The following is a 17820-nucleotide window of genomic DNA, read 5'->3' as shown; positions in this document are numbered from 1 at the left end:
TTGTTGGGAATGTCCTAAAATCATTTGTACTTACTCTTGTTAAAGTCGTAAGTCGAGGTTCGACAATCGTATAAAATTAGGTGGTTATAATGTTTTGCTAGAAACCGCTTATAATCTATAGATTGAGAATCTATTACTAATATTATATGATCCTACAGGGTCACACACCTAAGTAAACTGGATCAATGACATATATTGGGTTTTAGGAATAATATATATATGATATATATTATAAGATATACATAAAGATGTATATACATGATAATGATAATTAATTATCATTTGACCATCACGTGCATGCATGGGCCTGGCCCTTTAATGAATTAGGTTAATCACTTGTTCATTATATAAACATGTGCCGTGATGTTTTGAGCATGAACACATCTCACGTGAAACCCTAATAGCAAAAGAGACAAAGAGTTTGTCAAGTTCTTTGAGATTTGATCTCGACGGCACTAGCATCCCGTATCGATCCAGTTTGTGTGCGTGTGGATACCGGTAGAGGCACGACGTTTGGAGTGCTTGAAATCTCGACTTGGTTTATTCATCTTTCCGCTGCGAATAACCAGGTATATTCAAAACCCTAAGATCTAGATTTATTTTAGTATTGACATGAGATTCTAGGCAATTGAATTCATTAGTAGATTTATAAATCGTTATAAACCGGTACTAATTCCAACAGGTGTCACATCGCAGCCTCTCACGCCCTTGATCATTTTGAAAGACAAAAATAAGGTCATCCTCTCGCTCAGCTATCAAGATAACCTTGTGTCCTTTGATCTTGATCCTCACTCGACTGTTTATCATCTGTATTTATCTGGTTACTACGGTTTAGCTGTTCCTTACTTTCCAAGTTTATTTACTATCTTGTAAACAAAAGAGTTCGTTGTGTACGTTGATTAATAAATAAAACTCATGTATATCAAATTAATTATATGTTTTTTCCTATTTGTAATTTTCAAGTTATTATCAACTTTTCTCATAATGGAATAGACTATTGGTTCAGTTTGATATTCAGGCATTAGTTTAATAACTCTTTAGGCTTCAGCTCGATTCACAATGTATAAACAAAGTACGAGCAAGTGGGGTTCATGTGTGTATTTGATTTGATGCTCATGCCTTCAAAACTCTATCATTCAACAGTGATAAGAGATGGCTATCTGCAAACTTCGAAGCCTGAGATATAGTGTGATAAGAGATGGCTGTTTTCAATAGTACTTTTCGTTGTCCATTATGGTTCCATGATCAGAAAGGCTACACAATAATATCTAGGCTTCTTTGTTGTGATATTGACAATATTTATCATTATGTTGCTTTTGAAAATGGATTATTACTCTGTTCTGGAGAACTTTGTTTTTTATTCCTTTTCATTTGGGCAAAGCTTTTTCATAAGTTTTGTTTTAAGCAAATTTGAAACATTTGGGATAACCTAAACATATGGGCCTTGGCTATTTATCACATTGGATCATCTCGCTAGCAGTTGATAAGAAACTCCGACCATTGTGTCTTCTAGTGTTTCAGGCTGTTTTCTACTACACTTGGAAGGAGAGAAATTCGAGACTCCACAACAATATTCACAAGCCGGCACACTCATTGATCAAGGAGATTCACCTTCAGGTTCGAGCACGCCTTTTGGGACTGGATAGGGAAACTCTCACCAAAACAGCTTCTTCTCATCATCTCAGCTCAAACACACGCCTTCAAAGCAAGCCATCGATGCTCTCACCAAAACTTGCTTCATTTCAGTTTCTATTTTCAAATATGGGCATAGTTTTAAGCCTTGTAACCAAAAACTTTTCAGTTGGAAATTAATATGAAACGGTATCCCGTTTTAAAAAAATATTTGGGCATCGCCTGTTTGTTTTATCTTTTATCTAGGGAAATTGCCACCAATACCACATTTATAGTATCATTTTTCATGTTTACAATAACCATTTTTACCATCACTTTTAATGAATAGTAAAAGACACTTATATCTCTAGGGTTAACTAATCTAGACTTAGGGTTTAGAGTTGAAGGGTGGGGTAAGGTCTTTGGAATGTAAAATTTAGGATTATAATAAATATATAAATAAATACTTAAAAAATATTTTAAAAAATAGTTTCAAACATAATTTTTGATTTTCAAAAAGAAATTTTGAAAAAAATTAAAATTAAAATTCGAAAAAAATCAAAAAAAAAAATTTATAAAAAAGTTCGACTTTGGAAAAGTATAATTCGAAAACATATTTTTTTATTTATTTAAATAATGATTTATTATATATATATATAAAAAAGGTATAAGAGTCTTTTGCCACTTAATGAATAATGTATTTTTGAAAATGTCTCTTTAGTGGTGGTAAAGATAAAAAGTGGTACCATAAAAGTGGTAAACATAAAATTTCCCCTTTTATCTTTGGCATACTTTTTTTGAGGAAATTTTATATTTACCACTTCAATGGTACCACTTTCATTTTTACCACCACTCAGTGGCGGAGGCAGGATAGCTTTCCACTAGGGTCAGTTTGATAACAACTGCAATTTACAAGGGCCAATAGGTTAGTTTTCTAATATTTCATCAAATTTTAGAAGGAAAATACAAATAATTTTTTTTCACATGGGTCATTTGACCACCCTAATTACATGCCGGCTCTGCCACTGCCACTACTAAAGGGACATTTTCAAACATACTTTCTTCGTTAAGTCGCAAAATACTCTTATATCATTGTTTCACAAAGAGTGTCACTTAGACACATTTCATTTAGATTAAGAAAATAATAAAATATATTAATTTACCCTTATTTATTATATAATTATTTAAATAAAAATCATAATTTTGAATCTTATAAAACTATACTCAATACGTAATATGATTCAATAATAATATATATCATTATTATAAGAGAGAAATTATTCAAACATTATGCTCCAATAATAACAATATATCATTATTATTTTATATAAAATACTTTTCCTCAATGTTCGAGCAGCAACTATGACGTCTCATTGTTCTGCTGGAACGGAATGCAATTACTCTCTGATTACCAAAGAGATTTTAAAAAAAAAACAAGCGTTAAAGAAGTTCACTCTAATCCCATTGGCAAATGGTGATGAGCTTCAGAAGGAAAAAGAACAATCTCCACTGCACCCACAACCCGTTCAAGAAATCAATATCAAATTTTACAGGTCCGGAAGCTTCTCTCTGTGCCATCTCAACGACACAATGGCAAATGCAGTTATGAAGATATAGATGGTCAATGCGACAAATCTATGTATTGAAGATGGCAAATGCAGTTATGAAGATATAGATGGTCAATGCGACAAATCTATGTATTGAAGATGCCAACTCTGTGATTCTTAAGTTCAATGGTTGGAAATTAGACTACTAGTTCAAGATTATGTTTTTGTTAAGCCAATTGTTAGGTTTTCTGGTTTTGCAAAACTAAGTTTTCTTGAATGTTATAAATATGTTGCCATTTATATTAACGCTGTATAACAAAGACAAAGTAATACATTAATTTTCACACATCTAACATTTTTATAAACGTATATATGATAGGGTGTATGAATGTAAATATATACAGATATACTGTATATTGAATTATTAACATTTTTTAGATAAGGAAAAAAAAGTTAGTACAACAAAACCTAATCAGTTAAATGAAGAGAAAGCGAGGGTTTTGTCTTAAAGCCCATCAGAAAGATACGAATGAGAAAAATGTGGTACCCACATCACACCCCGCATGTGGACACATTTCACCGTTTTGACAGTGACATCCAAACCGTAACCATCCTTCTTCTAAATTGTAAAAATAAAATTTAAAGTTTGTTTCATTACAATAAATTATGACAGAGATGGACCTTACCTACATATACTTTTCAAGATCCATATATGCCATATTAAAAAAAAGTTGAAGAAGAAGAACAAAAATCAGGAGAGAGAGGGCTTTGAGGTTTGTCTTTGTATTATATAATAAACATTTACATGTATAGTTGACTAGTGTCTTCTTCTTCATCATCTTCTTTGTTATCATCATCATCATACATATATCATCTTCTTCTTGGTTCTTTCTTAACCTCCGATTTATAGCTTTTTGACTATTTTTTTCCTTCTTCTTGGTTGCTTTCTCTTGATCTATCAGGTACCAAAAGAAAACAACTAAGAAATCTTTCTTCTTAATTCTTTCAAAAGCTTACAAACAAAAAATAAAAATAAGCCCTTAATTTGTTTTTATTGTTCTCTTCATGTATTTTAGTGAATTGTTTTTATAAAAAAAAAATTCGATGTCGTCAATCTCAATGGATTCTTGCTGTTCTTCATTCCTCTTTTCGTTTTCTTCTGAAACGATAATTTGATTTTTGTTTTTCGCAATCCTTTCTAACATGTTTAATAAATGGATTATTCTCTTACAGGTTATACTCTTACACGCAAAGAAGAAGATCTAAGATGGCATCATCATCATATAACGCAAGCGTTGTTCCTTCATCATCATCCTCTGCCCAGCCGTTCTTCCTCACTGGCTCCGGCGTCGGAGAGAACGACTTTGGCCAGAAAGATACTTTTGTGTCAATGATTCAACAGCCTAACTCCTCAGCTCCACTACCCAAGAAACGAAGAAACCAACCCGGAAACCCAAGCAAGTACCTCTTACATATTTAATATTTTTAATAAAATTTTCTATTAAAATCACTAGCTTTGAGAAAAAATAAAGATAACCCTTATAGGAGAAAACTAAATAAACAAGAACCCTAATTAATGTTCTTCCTTTTTTCTGGTACACTCGTATTTTCATTATTAACGACCGTCATTATATTACATATATGTAAAATTTGGTTTTCTTTCTATATAATGTCTATATCAATTTCTTGATTTACTCCTCATAGATTAACATTGCAAGATCTTGAATGGTGACTAAATTTAATTTATCAAATAGATCCTGATGCGGAAGTGGTAGCTTTATCTCCAAAGACAATAATGGCTACAAACAGGTTCATATGCGATGTATGCAAGAAAGGGTTTCAAAGAGAACAAAACCTACAGCTTCACCGAAGAGGACACAATCTCCCATGGAAACTCAAACAGAAGTCAACCAAAGAAGTAAAGAGGAAAGTCTATCTTTGTCCGGAACCCACGTGCGTCCACCATGACCCCTCACGTGCTCTCGGAGACCTCACCGGAATTAAGAAGCACTATTACCGTAAACATGGAGAAAAGAAGTGGAAGTGCGATAAATGTTCTAAGCGTTACGCTGTTCAATCGGATTGGAAAGCTCACTCTAAGACCTGTGGTACTAAAGAGTATCGATGTGACTGTGGTACCATCTTCTCTAGGTAACTAGTATCTGTCCATTTCATTTAAATAATTTGTTCGTATTTGGGCTAATTAAGTGATGAAACGTATGTATAATATATATGTCTGTAGTATCTAGATACACCCTCTTATCTAGGTAAAGTATGATACCATGGACCATCATTTCTTTTGGTATTGAAAATCTATTTTAAGTAAAAAGCTGCATTCAACACTGCATATAAAACTTACATTATTTACTAATTTTACATGAAATATACCAAATATATAATATGAACTGTAACTGAAATCGTATATATTTTTGGCCATGGAATTTGAACCTCGAGTACATCGCCCATAAAATGTATATTGTGATTATGTACATAGGATCTATCACTGTATTTGTTTGGTTGTTGATGAGTACTGAATAGAGAAACACAGTGAAGAGAAAGAGAGAAAATTTAAAAGATGCTAAATTTGGTCACATGTATGAGTTAGATCTGTTTTTTCATTTTCCACTTTTGTTTTCTTCTTCTTCACTTTTGCAGGTTCCCCTTTTTATGAAACTCCTCTTCTTTTGTGGACCCTGTCTTATCTCTTTCTCTCTCTAGACACATGCATACATAGATACATATATGTTTGGTTAAAGTGCGTTACTTATTTCATTATAGTGTTCTGCTAAACACTTTAATGCTGTTCTAGGGTTTCTTTCTTTATTTTCATGGTTTGAGTTAAATACGTTGTTGTAGAATGTGACTGACTTATATTAACATTCATGGGCTTTGCATTAAATGAAGAAGGTCTTTCATTAAAGTAGCAAGTGACTCGAACTTTATGTTCTTCTAATATTCTCTCCTATATATAAATAGTAACCATAATTAATAACTATAGCATTCATTGATGATGATTCACGTCAACATATGCAACATATTAAATGAAGAAGGTCTTTCATTAAAGTAGCAATTAACTCGACCTTTATATTCTTCTATCATTCTCTCCTATAAATGGTAGCCATTATAACTATAGCATTCATTAATGATGATTATGCAACATTTACATAATATATAGTTTGCAAAATACATATATATATATATATATAATCCAATAAGCTAAAAAATGTTTGGGCTTTTTCTTTTCCAGACGCGATAGTTACATTACACACAGGGCTTTCTGTGATGCATTGATACAAGAGACTGCTAGAAACCCTACCTTGAGCTTCACGTCAATGGAAGCTGCTAGCAGCGGCGCCGGCTCCGGTGGATTGTACGGGAGACTGGATGGTGGCAGGACTCTATCCCACCACCATTTGAGTGGCCATCCAAACTCTGGATTTTCGCCTCTCGCGGGTTACAATCTAAACATTGCATCTTCTGAAAATAGCAGACACTTTGTTCCGCAGACGTCAAACCCTAACTTCTTAATCCAATCGAGCCAAGGAATGCTGACTGTACCGAACAACAACGATCAGAGTTTCATGAACCATCAAGGTCTAAACCAGTTTGATCCGGTCAACAACATAAACTCCAAAAGTAGCACCAACAACAGCTTCTTCAACCTCGGATTCTTTCAAGAAAACATCAAGAACTCAGAGACGAGTCTTCCTTCTCTATACAGCTCCGACGTTCTTGTTCATCGCCCTGAAGAAAGCTTGAACGTGGGTTCTAACGTGTCAGCCACGGCACTGCTTCAGAAAGCTACTCAAATGGGTTCCATCACAAGCAACGATCCTTCTGCTTTACTCAGAGGCTTAGCTTCTTCGTCAAGTAATGATTTTGGAGGAGGGCAGATTATGGGGAACGATAATAACGGTAATCTTCAAGGTCTAATGAACTCACTAGTGGCAGTAAATGGCGGTGGTGCCGGCGGATCCGGTTGCAATATATTCGATGTTCATTTCGGAAACAATGGAAATATGAGCGGCTCGGACAAGTTAACGTTAGATTTTCTTGGAGTTGGAGGAATGGTTAGAAATGTAAATCGCGGCCGTGGTCGTGGAGGCGACGTTGGTGAACTGAAGTTTTCGGAGCAAAATCATCCATTTGGAAGATCTTGAAAATATCTTATTATTGTAACCTACTCACCTATAACTAGTTAGGTGATAATTTTGCTATCTTCCTTTCTTGCTTTCATAATCATAGTCTACATATAATAGATCTTTCACTGAACTCTATTAAGTTTGAGACTCTCATCATTAGGTTATGTCTTTTGTTAAGTTGTTATATAGAAGTTTGCTACTTAATTTGTTGTTTATAACTGAATAGTATAAACTATTATGGTTTGAATATAAACGATTAGCTTAATTTTATGCCAATTTATTGCTTCTGCAACTTTCTTAATTATATGCCAACTTTTATTCTGCATTTTGACAAACAATATTTTATAAAAAAGTGGGTTAAACGGAATGGATGAAGAGGTATGATGCGGTTATTTGGAGAAAAGTTGGTACAAACTTCAAAGAATTTTAATATGAACAAGTTATTTGGCCAAAAAAGAAGTTATTTTGGCCAAAAAATCGTATAATTCATATGTGGATATTTAAATTAACGTTCTTGTGAATTACCTTTATAGGTTTTTTTTTGCCCAAAACCTTATAGGTTCTGAACGTGATAACCATGAAATCTCAACACGGATCCTCACAGCTCTCACATTTTCAAAGTACACATTCGTTCAGAAGGTAATAGTTCAAAACTTATTGAAAAAGTTTCTTTTTTAAGTTTATAATTAATATTTTTCCCTATTTTTAATATGATATTCAAGAAAAAAAATTGCATATTTTAGACTATATTAGATAGTTTTCTTGAAATAAATTTGTAAATCAATTGATACATTTCTACACTTATATTTATATATATATATATATATATATATATATATATATATTAGAATCTAACCATGTTACGTACCAACTTTCTATATTGATTCTTTGGTTTTCAAAATCCATAAAATAAATACAAACTTTTAAATACGGCTAGTTCCATAACCATATATGTACTCTAGATTACTTACTTAAAATATTCAAAATGTATACTAACTTCATTTTGATAAAAAGATATACTAAAATCATATAAAATAAAATAACACAACCCCATAAACACTCCACATCTAATTATGATAAATTTTAAAATATAACGGATGTTAAAATATATGTATTATATTAGCTAGTATATTACATAAATATTATATAATTTATAAACTTGTAAATGGAAGTCAAAGTACACTCTATATAAGATCATTTTTATATTTAAAATAATATTAATAAATGAGAAATTCAACCTATGATTATGTATGTCTTGTTCATTATTATAGTATCTCATATAAATAATTCCACTATATACAAATTAACTTAAAATTTATTTAAATAATAATATATATAATAAAATTATTTACACCGAAAAAAATATGTAATAACATTCAGACTTTTACGTTTATAAATTTGTTTCTCCCTAAAACGGGTTAGGATCTAGTATACTAAAAAACGAAGAAAAATATTTGTTAGTGTCTGAATATTATACAAATGCATACTTACGATGTATAAATACTAGATTTGATTTATAAACTAGATTACACATCCCACGTTGCACATGGAAAATATATGAGCATATTCGACGATGAATAATAATACGCCAATCGTAGCGGTTATATTCCAATATAAAGTATAGTCCAAACAGAAGCATCCAATATCTCCGTATTATTCATTATCATGTATTATAATTAATAACTAATGATTTCTATATATGTATAAACTAGATCTATATCTTTTGAACCATTTGGCCATTTGGTTGGTTATTCCAAATCCGCATATAAGTTTACTGAAATATTTAAAACATTGATTGCGGGTGTAGTGAATTTCAAAAATCAGTGACATATATTTTGTATATGTAACAAGGGAATCGCTTTAAATGATGATTTATTTGTTGATTAGACATTCCTACTATATATCATGAAATCATAATCTGGCATCATCTATCATCTGATTTGATTTGAAATAAGTACAAAAAAGTAAAATTTAGAAGTCTATGTTTGGATATAGATGGTGAGTTTTAAATTTTTGAAACTAAATTTCTGTCTGAATTCGGATTGTGAAATCTCTCATTAAGCCTGGGTATTTTACTCGGATCCAAGGACCCGATTCAGAACCGAACCAAAAATGCAGGTTCAGGTCCAAAACCGGAACCGAGAATTTTACACTATTGGGTCTAATTAACGATGAGGGACCTGTGAGTAGCAGATTTGGGTCCATAACCAGCCCGGGACCCGAGCGGGTATTTCTGGAAAATTATTAGACTTAATGACTCTTGAAACCCGATGCCCCACTTCACACTTTCCCTTGTATGTTTCAATGTTTCTATTCCCTTGAATATCTCGACGATTGAGAAAGTAAAATTGGATTTATTAACCATAAATCCAAAAATCACGCAGATATCAAACTGAAAGTATTCTCCTCCACCAGAGGCGTCTAGAAATCGATCTCGGATAACCCAAATCTCTAATTTTTTGAAATTTTTTTTTTTTGTGCGTTTAACTTGATCTTGATGTGTTTGTTGTTCGAGTTTATTCTTGTTGTTTGTTGTTCGAAATTGTGTTCTATTCATCTTTTTTGTTCGAGTTTGTTTATGTTTTTTGTTCAAGTTCGACATGATTTTTGTTCGACTTTGACTTGATCTTGAAGTGATTATGTTGTTCTTGTTGTGCCTTGCTTGATCTTTTTCTCATGTGTTATCTTCTTGTCGTGCCTTGCTCTGGCTTGCTTTGTCGCTATATGTTTAAGTTATTATGTTTGCTCTTTGTCAATTACAGGCACTACGAGAAAATAGTAATATATTGTTGCAATATGTTTATTTATTGTTGTAAATATTAAATTGCAATAAAAATGTGACAAATTTTAATTTCTTGCAATTTGAATGTTGCAAATCCATATTTGTCGCAGATACGTAGTAAAATTAGCAACAAATTGAGTTGTTGCTATATATGTCATATTTTTGCAACAATTTCTTATAGCAATTTTGTTGTATATTTATAACATTTTTTGTAACCATAAATGGTGGCAAGTCATTGCTACTTAAAATATATAGCAAACAACATTGCAAATTTACAATTATTCTTTTTTGAAATTTAGTAATATTAATGCAACAAAATTTTTATATAAAATATTTTGGACGTTGCAATTTAAAATCATTGCGAAATTTGCTATGTAAAAGATATAGAAAATGTTGTTGCCAATTTCCTGTAATTGTTTTAAATAATTGATTTGGTGCAAATATTTTTTGACGGTGACTACTATATGGTTAATAATTAATATTCTAATAAAATTAGTAGATATTAACTGTGTTGCATAGAATAATTATTTTAGTATTCTATTTTAAGAAATATTAGGTGTGTTATTTATTTTTATGTTATATATATTTTATAATAAAAAAAGTTTTAATGACCAATTTTATTAAATAAATAAATTATTAAAAAGTTCAACGATGCATTAATAGAGAAAAACCAGAGATAATTTAAAACTAGAAAAAAACTAATAAAACCTTAGAAAAAATAACAAAAGCAGTCAAGTAAAACTTAGTTGTTGACATCCCTCCATAGAATAGCTGACATCCTCGATAGAATAGCTGGACAAAGGATCGCTATCATTTTTCCAAGCTTTCAAGTTTGCTCAGCCTTTCTTTGATATACCTTAAATAAGTACCACCATCAATCTTTTACGTGTTGCGGTGCAGTTGACCAGTTTCGATATATATGGGCTAGGATAATCAGATCGAATGATTGTTCTTATCTCACTAGTGATTGAATCACGTTTGAACCTATAAAAAAATAGAACGTAACAGAAAAATTTAAAGTGACGTATGTAATATATATATATATATATATATATATATACTTTTTACCACAATGATCCATTCACTTTGGAAGGATTAAGAACACCTAAGACATTCCTTGGCTGGGCTGCTTCTTGATTATGACCATCATTTGCCATCTGATTCATCTGAAAAAAATTACCAGACTTAAAACTTAAAAGCAATTCATGAAGGATATAAAACGCACAAGGAAAAACAAAAGAATTTCTGGAGATGAGTTACTTTGGAAGAACTACGGTCTGCAGAAGTCAAATGAATTATAAAAAACACCGGTATAAGCTCTTTATATATATGGAAACAATAAAATCTAAGTGAATCTTGATAATGGGTTATCCATATCTGTTAATATATTATTCTGTAAACAAACTAAAAGTCAAGCTGTAAATGCAATATAAGGCGGAACTACATTTGATACAATAAAAAAACATTCTAGTAGTTGCCAAGAAATTACGTAACAAGAAAGATCACGTAAACAAAGGAATTACGTAACAACCCATTTTGCAACAATGACGCAAAAGAAATTTGAGAAGTTACCTGCGGCTGTTCTGCACCTTCCTCATGTGATCTACGATCTATCCGACGTAGTAAAACATGAACTTTGACAGAGAAGAAACAAGAATTACACTAAAACTGTATTAGTAAAAAATTAGATGTATCTCTGGATAAGAAAGATATTCAGAGAGAAGAGGCGAAGTTAATTAATAAATTCTTAGCAATCTAATATTAAAGAAGTGGCAACCAAAAGTACAAAAGTACATAATTATATACCAAAACCATTTAATTTCTTTTTATAAAAAAACATATAATAAAAAATATAATCACTGTCACATTTTTTGCGACATATTTTTTAATTTTTTTTTTTTGCAAATTAGCAATGATTTTAAAATGTTGAATGTTGAATGTTTCTTGCAAAATTTGCAAGATATTTTTTTTATGTTGCAAAATGTTGCAATTTAGTAACGAAAATATGCAACGTCTGTTATAGTTGTTATTTTGCAACAAATTTGTAATGAAACTGTAACGAATATTCTTTATAGCAAAAATATTGCAATAATCATAACAAATTATTAACGAAAATGGACGTTGCAATTTTTCTGTTGCAATAGAGCTATTTTCTTGTAGTGAGGGGACCAAAGACACATAACTTGAAGTGATTATGTTATTCTTTTTTTTAACGCTGAGTAACACATTACATCATCATATAATCTCTAAATCTATTAGATATGATGATCAACTACCTGCAACATATGCGATAATGATGAATAGCTCCACGAATAATGATATTAGATATGATGATCAACTACCTGCAACATATGTGATTATGTTATTCTTGCTGTTGATTCTTATTGATTCATTGTGATATTTTATCTTGAACCTTGAAAGTTTTGTAGTTTGTACTTTGTTCTTTACCTTTTTTTTCTTGACTTATTGCTTTTTTTTTTTTGATGTTTTCATTCTTGTTTGGCATACTATGATATGAACTTCTGTTGTGGCTTTTTTTTGTATTGCAGATGGCGTCTTGTGATAATCCAGAGGGAATAGATGAACATAATCGTGGTGTTGATGATGATTCAGATAGTTCAACAGATGAAGCTCAGACCACAAGAACTCGTACTAAAGGAAAACATAAAGAAGTAGAAGGAGGCCGTGGTTCAAACTCAAGAAAGATGACTACGACAAAGCCAGTTGCAATCACTATGGGAAAGAGCTCTTATGTCCAATCAAATCTGGAAAACCTCTAACATGAAGAAGCATTTGAATTTTGCCTACAAGGATTACCAGGTGTGGCTATTTACGAACAAATTTACCAAGAAGGTCCTGAAGGTGACAGTGGTAATCTCAAGTTGTTATTAGGGAAGCTACAAACGAGTCATAGGATAATTACCTTTAGTAGGCCTGGAAGTTCGGGTCTTCGGGTCGGATCCAGACCGAAGGTCTTTTGGATCTTAGACATTTGGACCCAATAGATAGGTACTTGTGAATTTTCAGTACGGGTTCGGGTCGGTTCTTCTTGGGTCCGGATCGGTTCAGGTCTATAATTAAAATACCTGTAAAATACTCGTAATTTTTGGATCCATATCAGGTCCAGATTCAGGTATTTATGATCTGAAAAGGAAATGAAATACCCAAACCCCATCAAATTTAGTCAAAATATGTCATATGTATCTATTTTTACAAAATAACTCAAAACAAACTATTAACAATTTAAACAAAAAAATTTTAAACTTTACATTTAAAGTTTCTTATTACTTCAAAATACTACAAAAATAATACCAAAGATTGTTAATAAAAATATATTTCAGCTAAATCATAAAATAAAATATAGAAAATAGAACACAAAAATCATAGTATTGGATACTTTTGCTTTTAAATCGGGATTAATCGGTTCTTATTGGATCGGATCTATTCGGGTCGGGTCTATTCGATTTGGTTCTTTTCGGATCTTTTTCGGGTCCGGGTCTATTCGGGTTCTTTTTGGTTCCGGTTCTTTCGGGTGGAAGAATTTTGGATCCAATAGGTACTTGTAAATTTTCGGTTCGGTTTCGAGTCGGGTATTTTCGGGTCGGTTCAGGTTCGGGTTTCGTTGGGAAATTTCACCTAAGCCTAAACCTAATTTTGGGAAATTTCACCTAAGCCTAAACCTAATTTGCCTTTCATTATTGTTGTTGTCTGGAGCGATGAAAATGGCCGCCTCCCTCTTTCATTGTATCTCCTTTACCTCATCTCTTTATTGAATTTCATCTCCATCTTATCTCATCTCATCTCGTGCTTCCTGTTGTTCCTTTGTCGCTCCATCTTCTTCTCCGGCTCGATTAACACGCATTTGGATTTTTATTTTCATCTCTTGCTTTGTCGTTCTCTGTGCTTCATTTCTCCTATGTTTCATCTTCTTCTGTACTTCGAATTCTTGGTCCATAATCCCATTTTCCCTTTATTTTTACATTTCAACAACCTAATATGTGTGAATTTGAAGCGTTTAAACAAGATTTCTGGATTTTAACTTCGGTTACGAACCGAAATAACCGGTTCCTAACCGAATCGAACCTAGTTCAATCCGGTAACTTTTTCTAATCCCGAAAGAACCGAGAAACCGTAGTACTCGAACCGAAATAACTGATTGAACCGGACTCACAGGCCTAAACAGGGGTGGGCACTTTACCCGATATCCGAAGCCGTACCCGAACCCGATCCGAAAACCCCAAACCGAAATCCGAGCCGAAGTAGCAAAATATCCGAACGGGTATTAAATTAGGAGAGATTAGATATCCGAACCCGAACGGGTAATATCCGAACCCGAACGGGTAATATCCGAACCCGAACGGGTAATATCCGAACCCGAACGGGTAATATCCGAACCCGAACGGGTAATATCCGAACCCGAACGGGTAATATCCGAACCCGAACGGGTAATATCCGAACCCGAACGGGTAATATCCGAACCCGAACGGGTAATATCCGAACCCGAACGGGTAATATCCGAACCCGAACGGGTAATATCCGAACCCGAACGGGTAATATCCGAACCCGAACGGGTAATATCCGAACCCGAACGGGTAATATCCGAACCCGAACGGGTAATATCCGAACCCGAACGGGTAATATCCGAACCCGAACGGGTAATATCCGAACCCGAACGGGTAATATCCGAACCCGAACGGGTAATATCCGAACCCGAACGGGTAATATCCGAACCCGAACGGGTAATATCCGAACCCGAACGGGTAATATCCGAACCCGAATGGATATCCGAAGATAACCGAACATATGTATAATTAACCATATATTTCTAGTTTATATCACTCATTTTATATAAAATATTTATATTGATACTACACATACTTTAAGTTCATATGATATACATAGAATTATGGAGAATATGATTTCCTACTCACTTAAAATGCATGTCAAACTTTATATTTCAAGAATTAACAAAAAGTTATATCCAAAATTTAAAAACAATAATCAAATTAATGTCTTTTTTAGTTTCAAAATGTTATGTCCAAATCTATTAACCATTCAATCTATTAAAAATAAAAAATTAGTTAAATGAAAGCTATATTTTTAAACACCAGAAAATTTGAGAAATGAGAAATTTAATTTTTTTTCAAAATCTAAATATCCGAACCTGATTAAAAATAACCGAACCCGAACTAAAAATACCCGAACCCGACCTGAAGTACAGAAATACATGAACAGGTTCTATACCTCTATACCAAAATATCCGAAAATCCGAAATACCCGATCCGAACCCGAACGGATACCCGAATGCCCACCCTAGGCCTAAATGTGTGTGCATGTGTGGGGCACATATGCATAACTAAGTGATAAGTATAACAAAAGAAGTCGGTCACCCGCTTCAATATGGCATGTAAATACAAAATTATATTAAAGTACAGAATAGTTATTAATTTTATCTTTCATACGTCCTATTCTTTTTAGGACTTAACGGTAAAGTTAAGGCAAAATATTGTGTTAACATTCTGACATAACTCAACTCGTTTCTTTTCGTCGTCATTGGTACATTGGAAACGTTGACTATGTTACTTCGATTTAGGGTTATTCTTATTTAGCGTGAGAGCAATGAGATTGGATATTACTTCGATTTAGGGTTATTCTTATTTAGCGTGAGAGCAATGAGATTGGATACAATTAGGTAAAATATTTGTTTCTCCAATTAAAAGGTTCTTAAAAATTCAATATTTTTAAATATTGTATATGTAAATGATTTGCGCCAGGACCAAAAATCTAAAATGTCCCCGTAACTGGAAATCTGCAAGTGAAAGTCAGCTTATATTTTTTTTTTTTTTTTTTTTGATAATCCAGGGTTCCCCACTTACGTGGATCATTCCCTGGGCCCGGTTAGGCAGCGGTCCACTTCATCCGGGAGGACTTAAACCTGGGCTGGGGACAAGGTCCAACACCCAGTACCGCATTTGATGACAGGATGGGCAGTTCCCCTCCGCCTGGCGTAACCCGGGAACATGACAATTGGCCCCCAAGGTCTTTACCAAACGAGCTACCACATCCCGTCCGGCTTATATTATAGTAAAACTTCGTATTAGACAACAAAAATCGATGTCACTAAGTTTAACACAATTTAGTTCATACTAGTCTTTTCCAAAAGGGAAAGGTCCAGGTCGATATGATATTGATCTTGAAATACGTTTTAGTTTCTAGTGGGGTGCGTATGGAGTTACAACCGTGAAAAACAAAAACAGCGTATATGTTTCCCAGGGAAAATTTTCCGCTCCTGGATTACTTTCAAATAATAGTAAATAATTAATTTTACATGTTTGTGAATGGGAGAAATTATTAATAGAAACGGATAAAAAAATAAAAAGGGGAAAGCATGTGAATAGCAGAGTTGTCGTTCATGTGAAAGTTATAATATAAAAAAAATTGGTCCGTGAAGAGATTGTCGAGAAAAGTTTATGAATACTTCAAAAATTATTGGGATTTTTTCTGCTTATTCTAGGTCCACTTCATTATGGGAAATCTTAAACTGGGCCACACATATGTGAATTATTAGATGCATTGATAAATTGCTTATTTATTCTATTTGATCTATCAGTTAATTATTTGGATCGAGTGCATAACTATTAACATCAATAAAAATGAGGGATGGAGACAATATTTGAGATAGCCAATCAAACCATGGTACGTGGATACCGTGTCAACAAGAACAAAGCATATCATGTCGTCTCCCATATGATTTCAGGAGATTGGTCTCGAGTGTCTCATTTTTTAGGTCCATCATCTTCACAAGGTTGTTACCGTATTCAGGTTGTTATGAAGCCGGCCAAAGATGACCTTCCAACCAAGGTGTTTTTTTGATAAGTTTATTCTTACTTGATCGCCAAAGATTTTAGGAGGAAATCTCCCATTTGTTCTCTTTTATGCCCTATTGACATTTATAATGTTTAAAATTCTCATTCATCTCTCTGTTAATCAATATGCATATGTTAAATATGTCACTACAAGAAAACATGCCTATAACGAGGAAAAATTACGAGGAAATATATTCCTCGTAAATTTACGAGAAAATTACTACGATTTTACGACAAAACTGAATTTCGTCGTAAAGTCGTAGTAAAGCTACAAGGAAAATGTTTCGTGGTAATTTACATGTAAATTTACGTCGATTTTACGAGGAAAGAGAAAATTCGTTGTAAAGTCCTTGTAACTTTACAAGGCTTTTACGACGAAACATGTTACCATTAATTTTTGTGAAAACGTATTTTAAGCATGCTTTACCAAACTGATACCCTCGGTTTAGAGATTTTGGAATAACTTGATTAGCTGCTATCAAAGTTACACCTCGTGAACGAATAGTTGCTAGAGAAGAATCACTTTTGCAAGAAGAAGTGTGTATCACTGAAGTGGAAGTATCTGAACAACAAACTGATGACATCCTTCTAATTGATGTGGATAACCGTCAATATGAAGATCTTTTCGACGATATGACGGATGAAGAAAGTGAAGAAGAGTTCGATGCAAGCGATGATAATCATTGTACTGATATTGTTGAAAACTCGAATGATTCAGAATGATGTAATATATGTTTTAAATATTTTTAAAAAATATATAAATCAGTTTAAGACTTAATGCAAGTGTATATTGTTTGGTTATAATAATTATTTGTTGGCTTTTAAGGATTTAATTGGAGTTTAGGGTTTAAGAGAAAATAGGATAAATGGGA

The 17820-nt window shown here is 32.9% G+C and overlaps 2 protein-coding genes and 1 long non-coding RNA gene across 4 annotated transcripts in view; 2 read left to right on the top strand and 1 right to left on the bottom strand.

Moving 5' to 3' along the window:
* Positions 1-873, top strand: part of LOC106314559 (putative F-box protein At2g02030) — a 5332-nt gene extending 4459 nt beyond the window's left edge. The window contains exon 2 of the mRNA XM_013752416.1: positions 683-873. Coding sequence (XP_013607870.1) covers positions 683-873 — 191 coding nt within the window. The remainder of the gene's footprint in view (positions 1-682) is intronic.
* Positions 874-3839: 2966 nt separating this feature from the next.
* On the top strand, positions 3840-7504 carry LOC106319290 (protein indeterminate-domain 4, chloroplastic). Of its 2 annotated transcripts, none has more exons than XM_013757577.1 (4): positions 3840-3931; positions 4392-4615; positions 4913-5309; positions 6406-7504. In XM_013757577.1, exons 2-4 carry the CDS (start codon positions 4426-4428, stop codon positions 7316-7318), a joined length of 1500 nt encoding a protein of 499 aa, XP_013613031.1. In that variant the 5' UTR covers positions 3840-3931; positions 4392-4425; the 3' UTR covers positions 7319-7504. The 2 variants fall into 2 exon arrangements, with proteins under 2 accessions (XP_013613031.1, XP_013613030.1); XM_013757576.1 differs by lacking the exon at positions 3840-3931 and adding an exon at positions 3984-4120.
* Positions 7505-10795: 3291 nt separating this feature from the next.
* On the bottom strand, positions 10796-11432 carry LOC106317581. Its single transcript, XR_001265164.1, has 3 exons — positions 11343-11432; positions 11151-11248; positions 10796-11066 (listed from the first exon to the last, which is right to left on the bottom strand). It is a non-coding gene; the product is annotated as an uncharacterized LOC106317581 (long non-coding RNA).
* Between the last annotated feature and the right edge of the window lie 6388 nt (positions 11433-17820).

The sequence above is a fragment of the Brassica oleracea genome, chromosome C9 (genome assembly GCF_000695525.1).
Source record: "Brassica oleracea var. oleracea cultivar TO1000 chromosome C9, BOL, whole genome shotgun sequence".
NCBI lineage: Eukaryota > Viridiplantae > Streptophyta > Magnoliopsida > Brassicales > Brassicaceae > Brassica > Brassica oleracea.
Note: the sequence above shows the minus strand (reverse complement) of the source record. Positions and strands in the feature narration are given on the sequence as shown.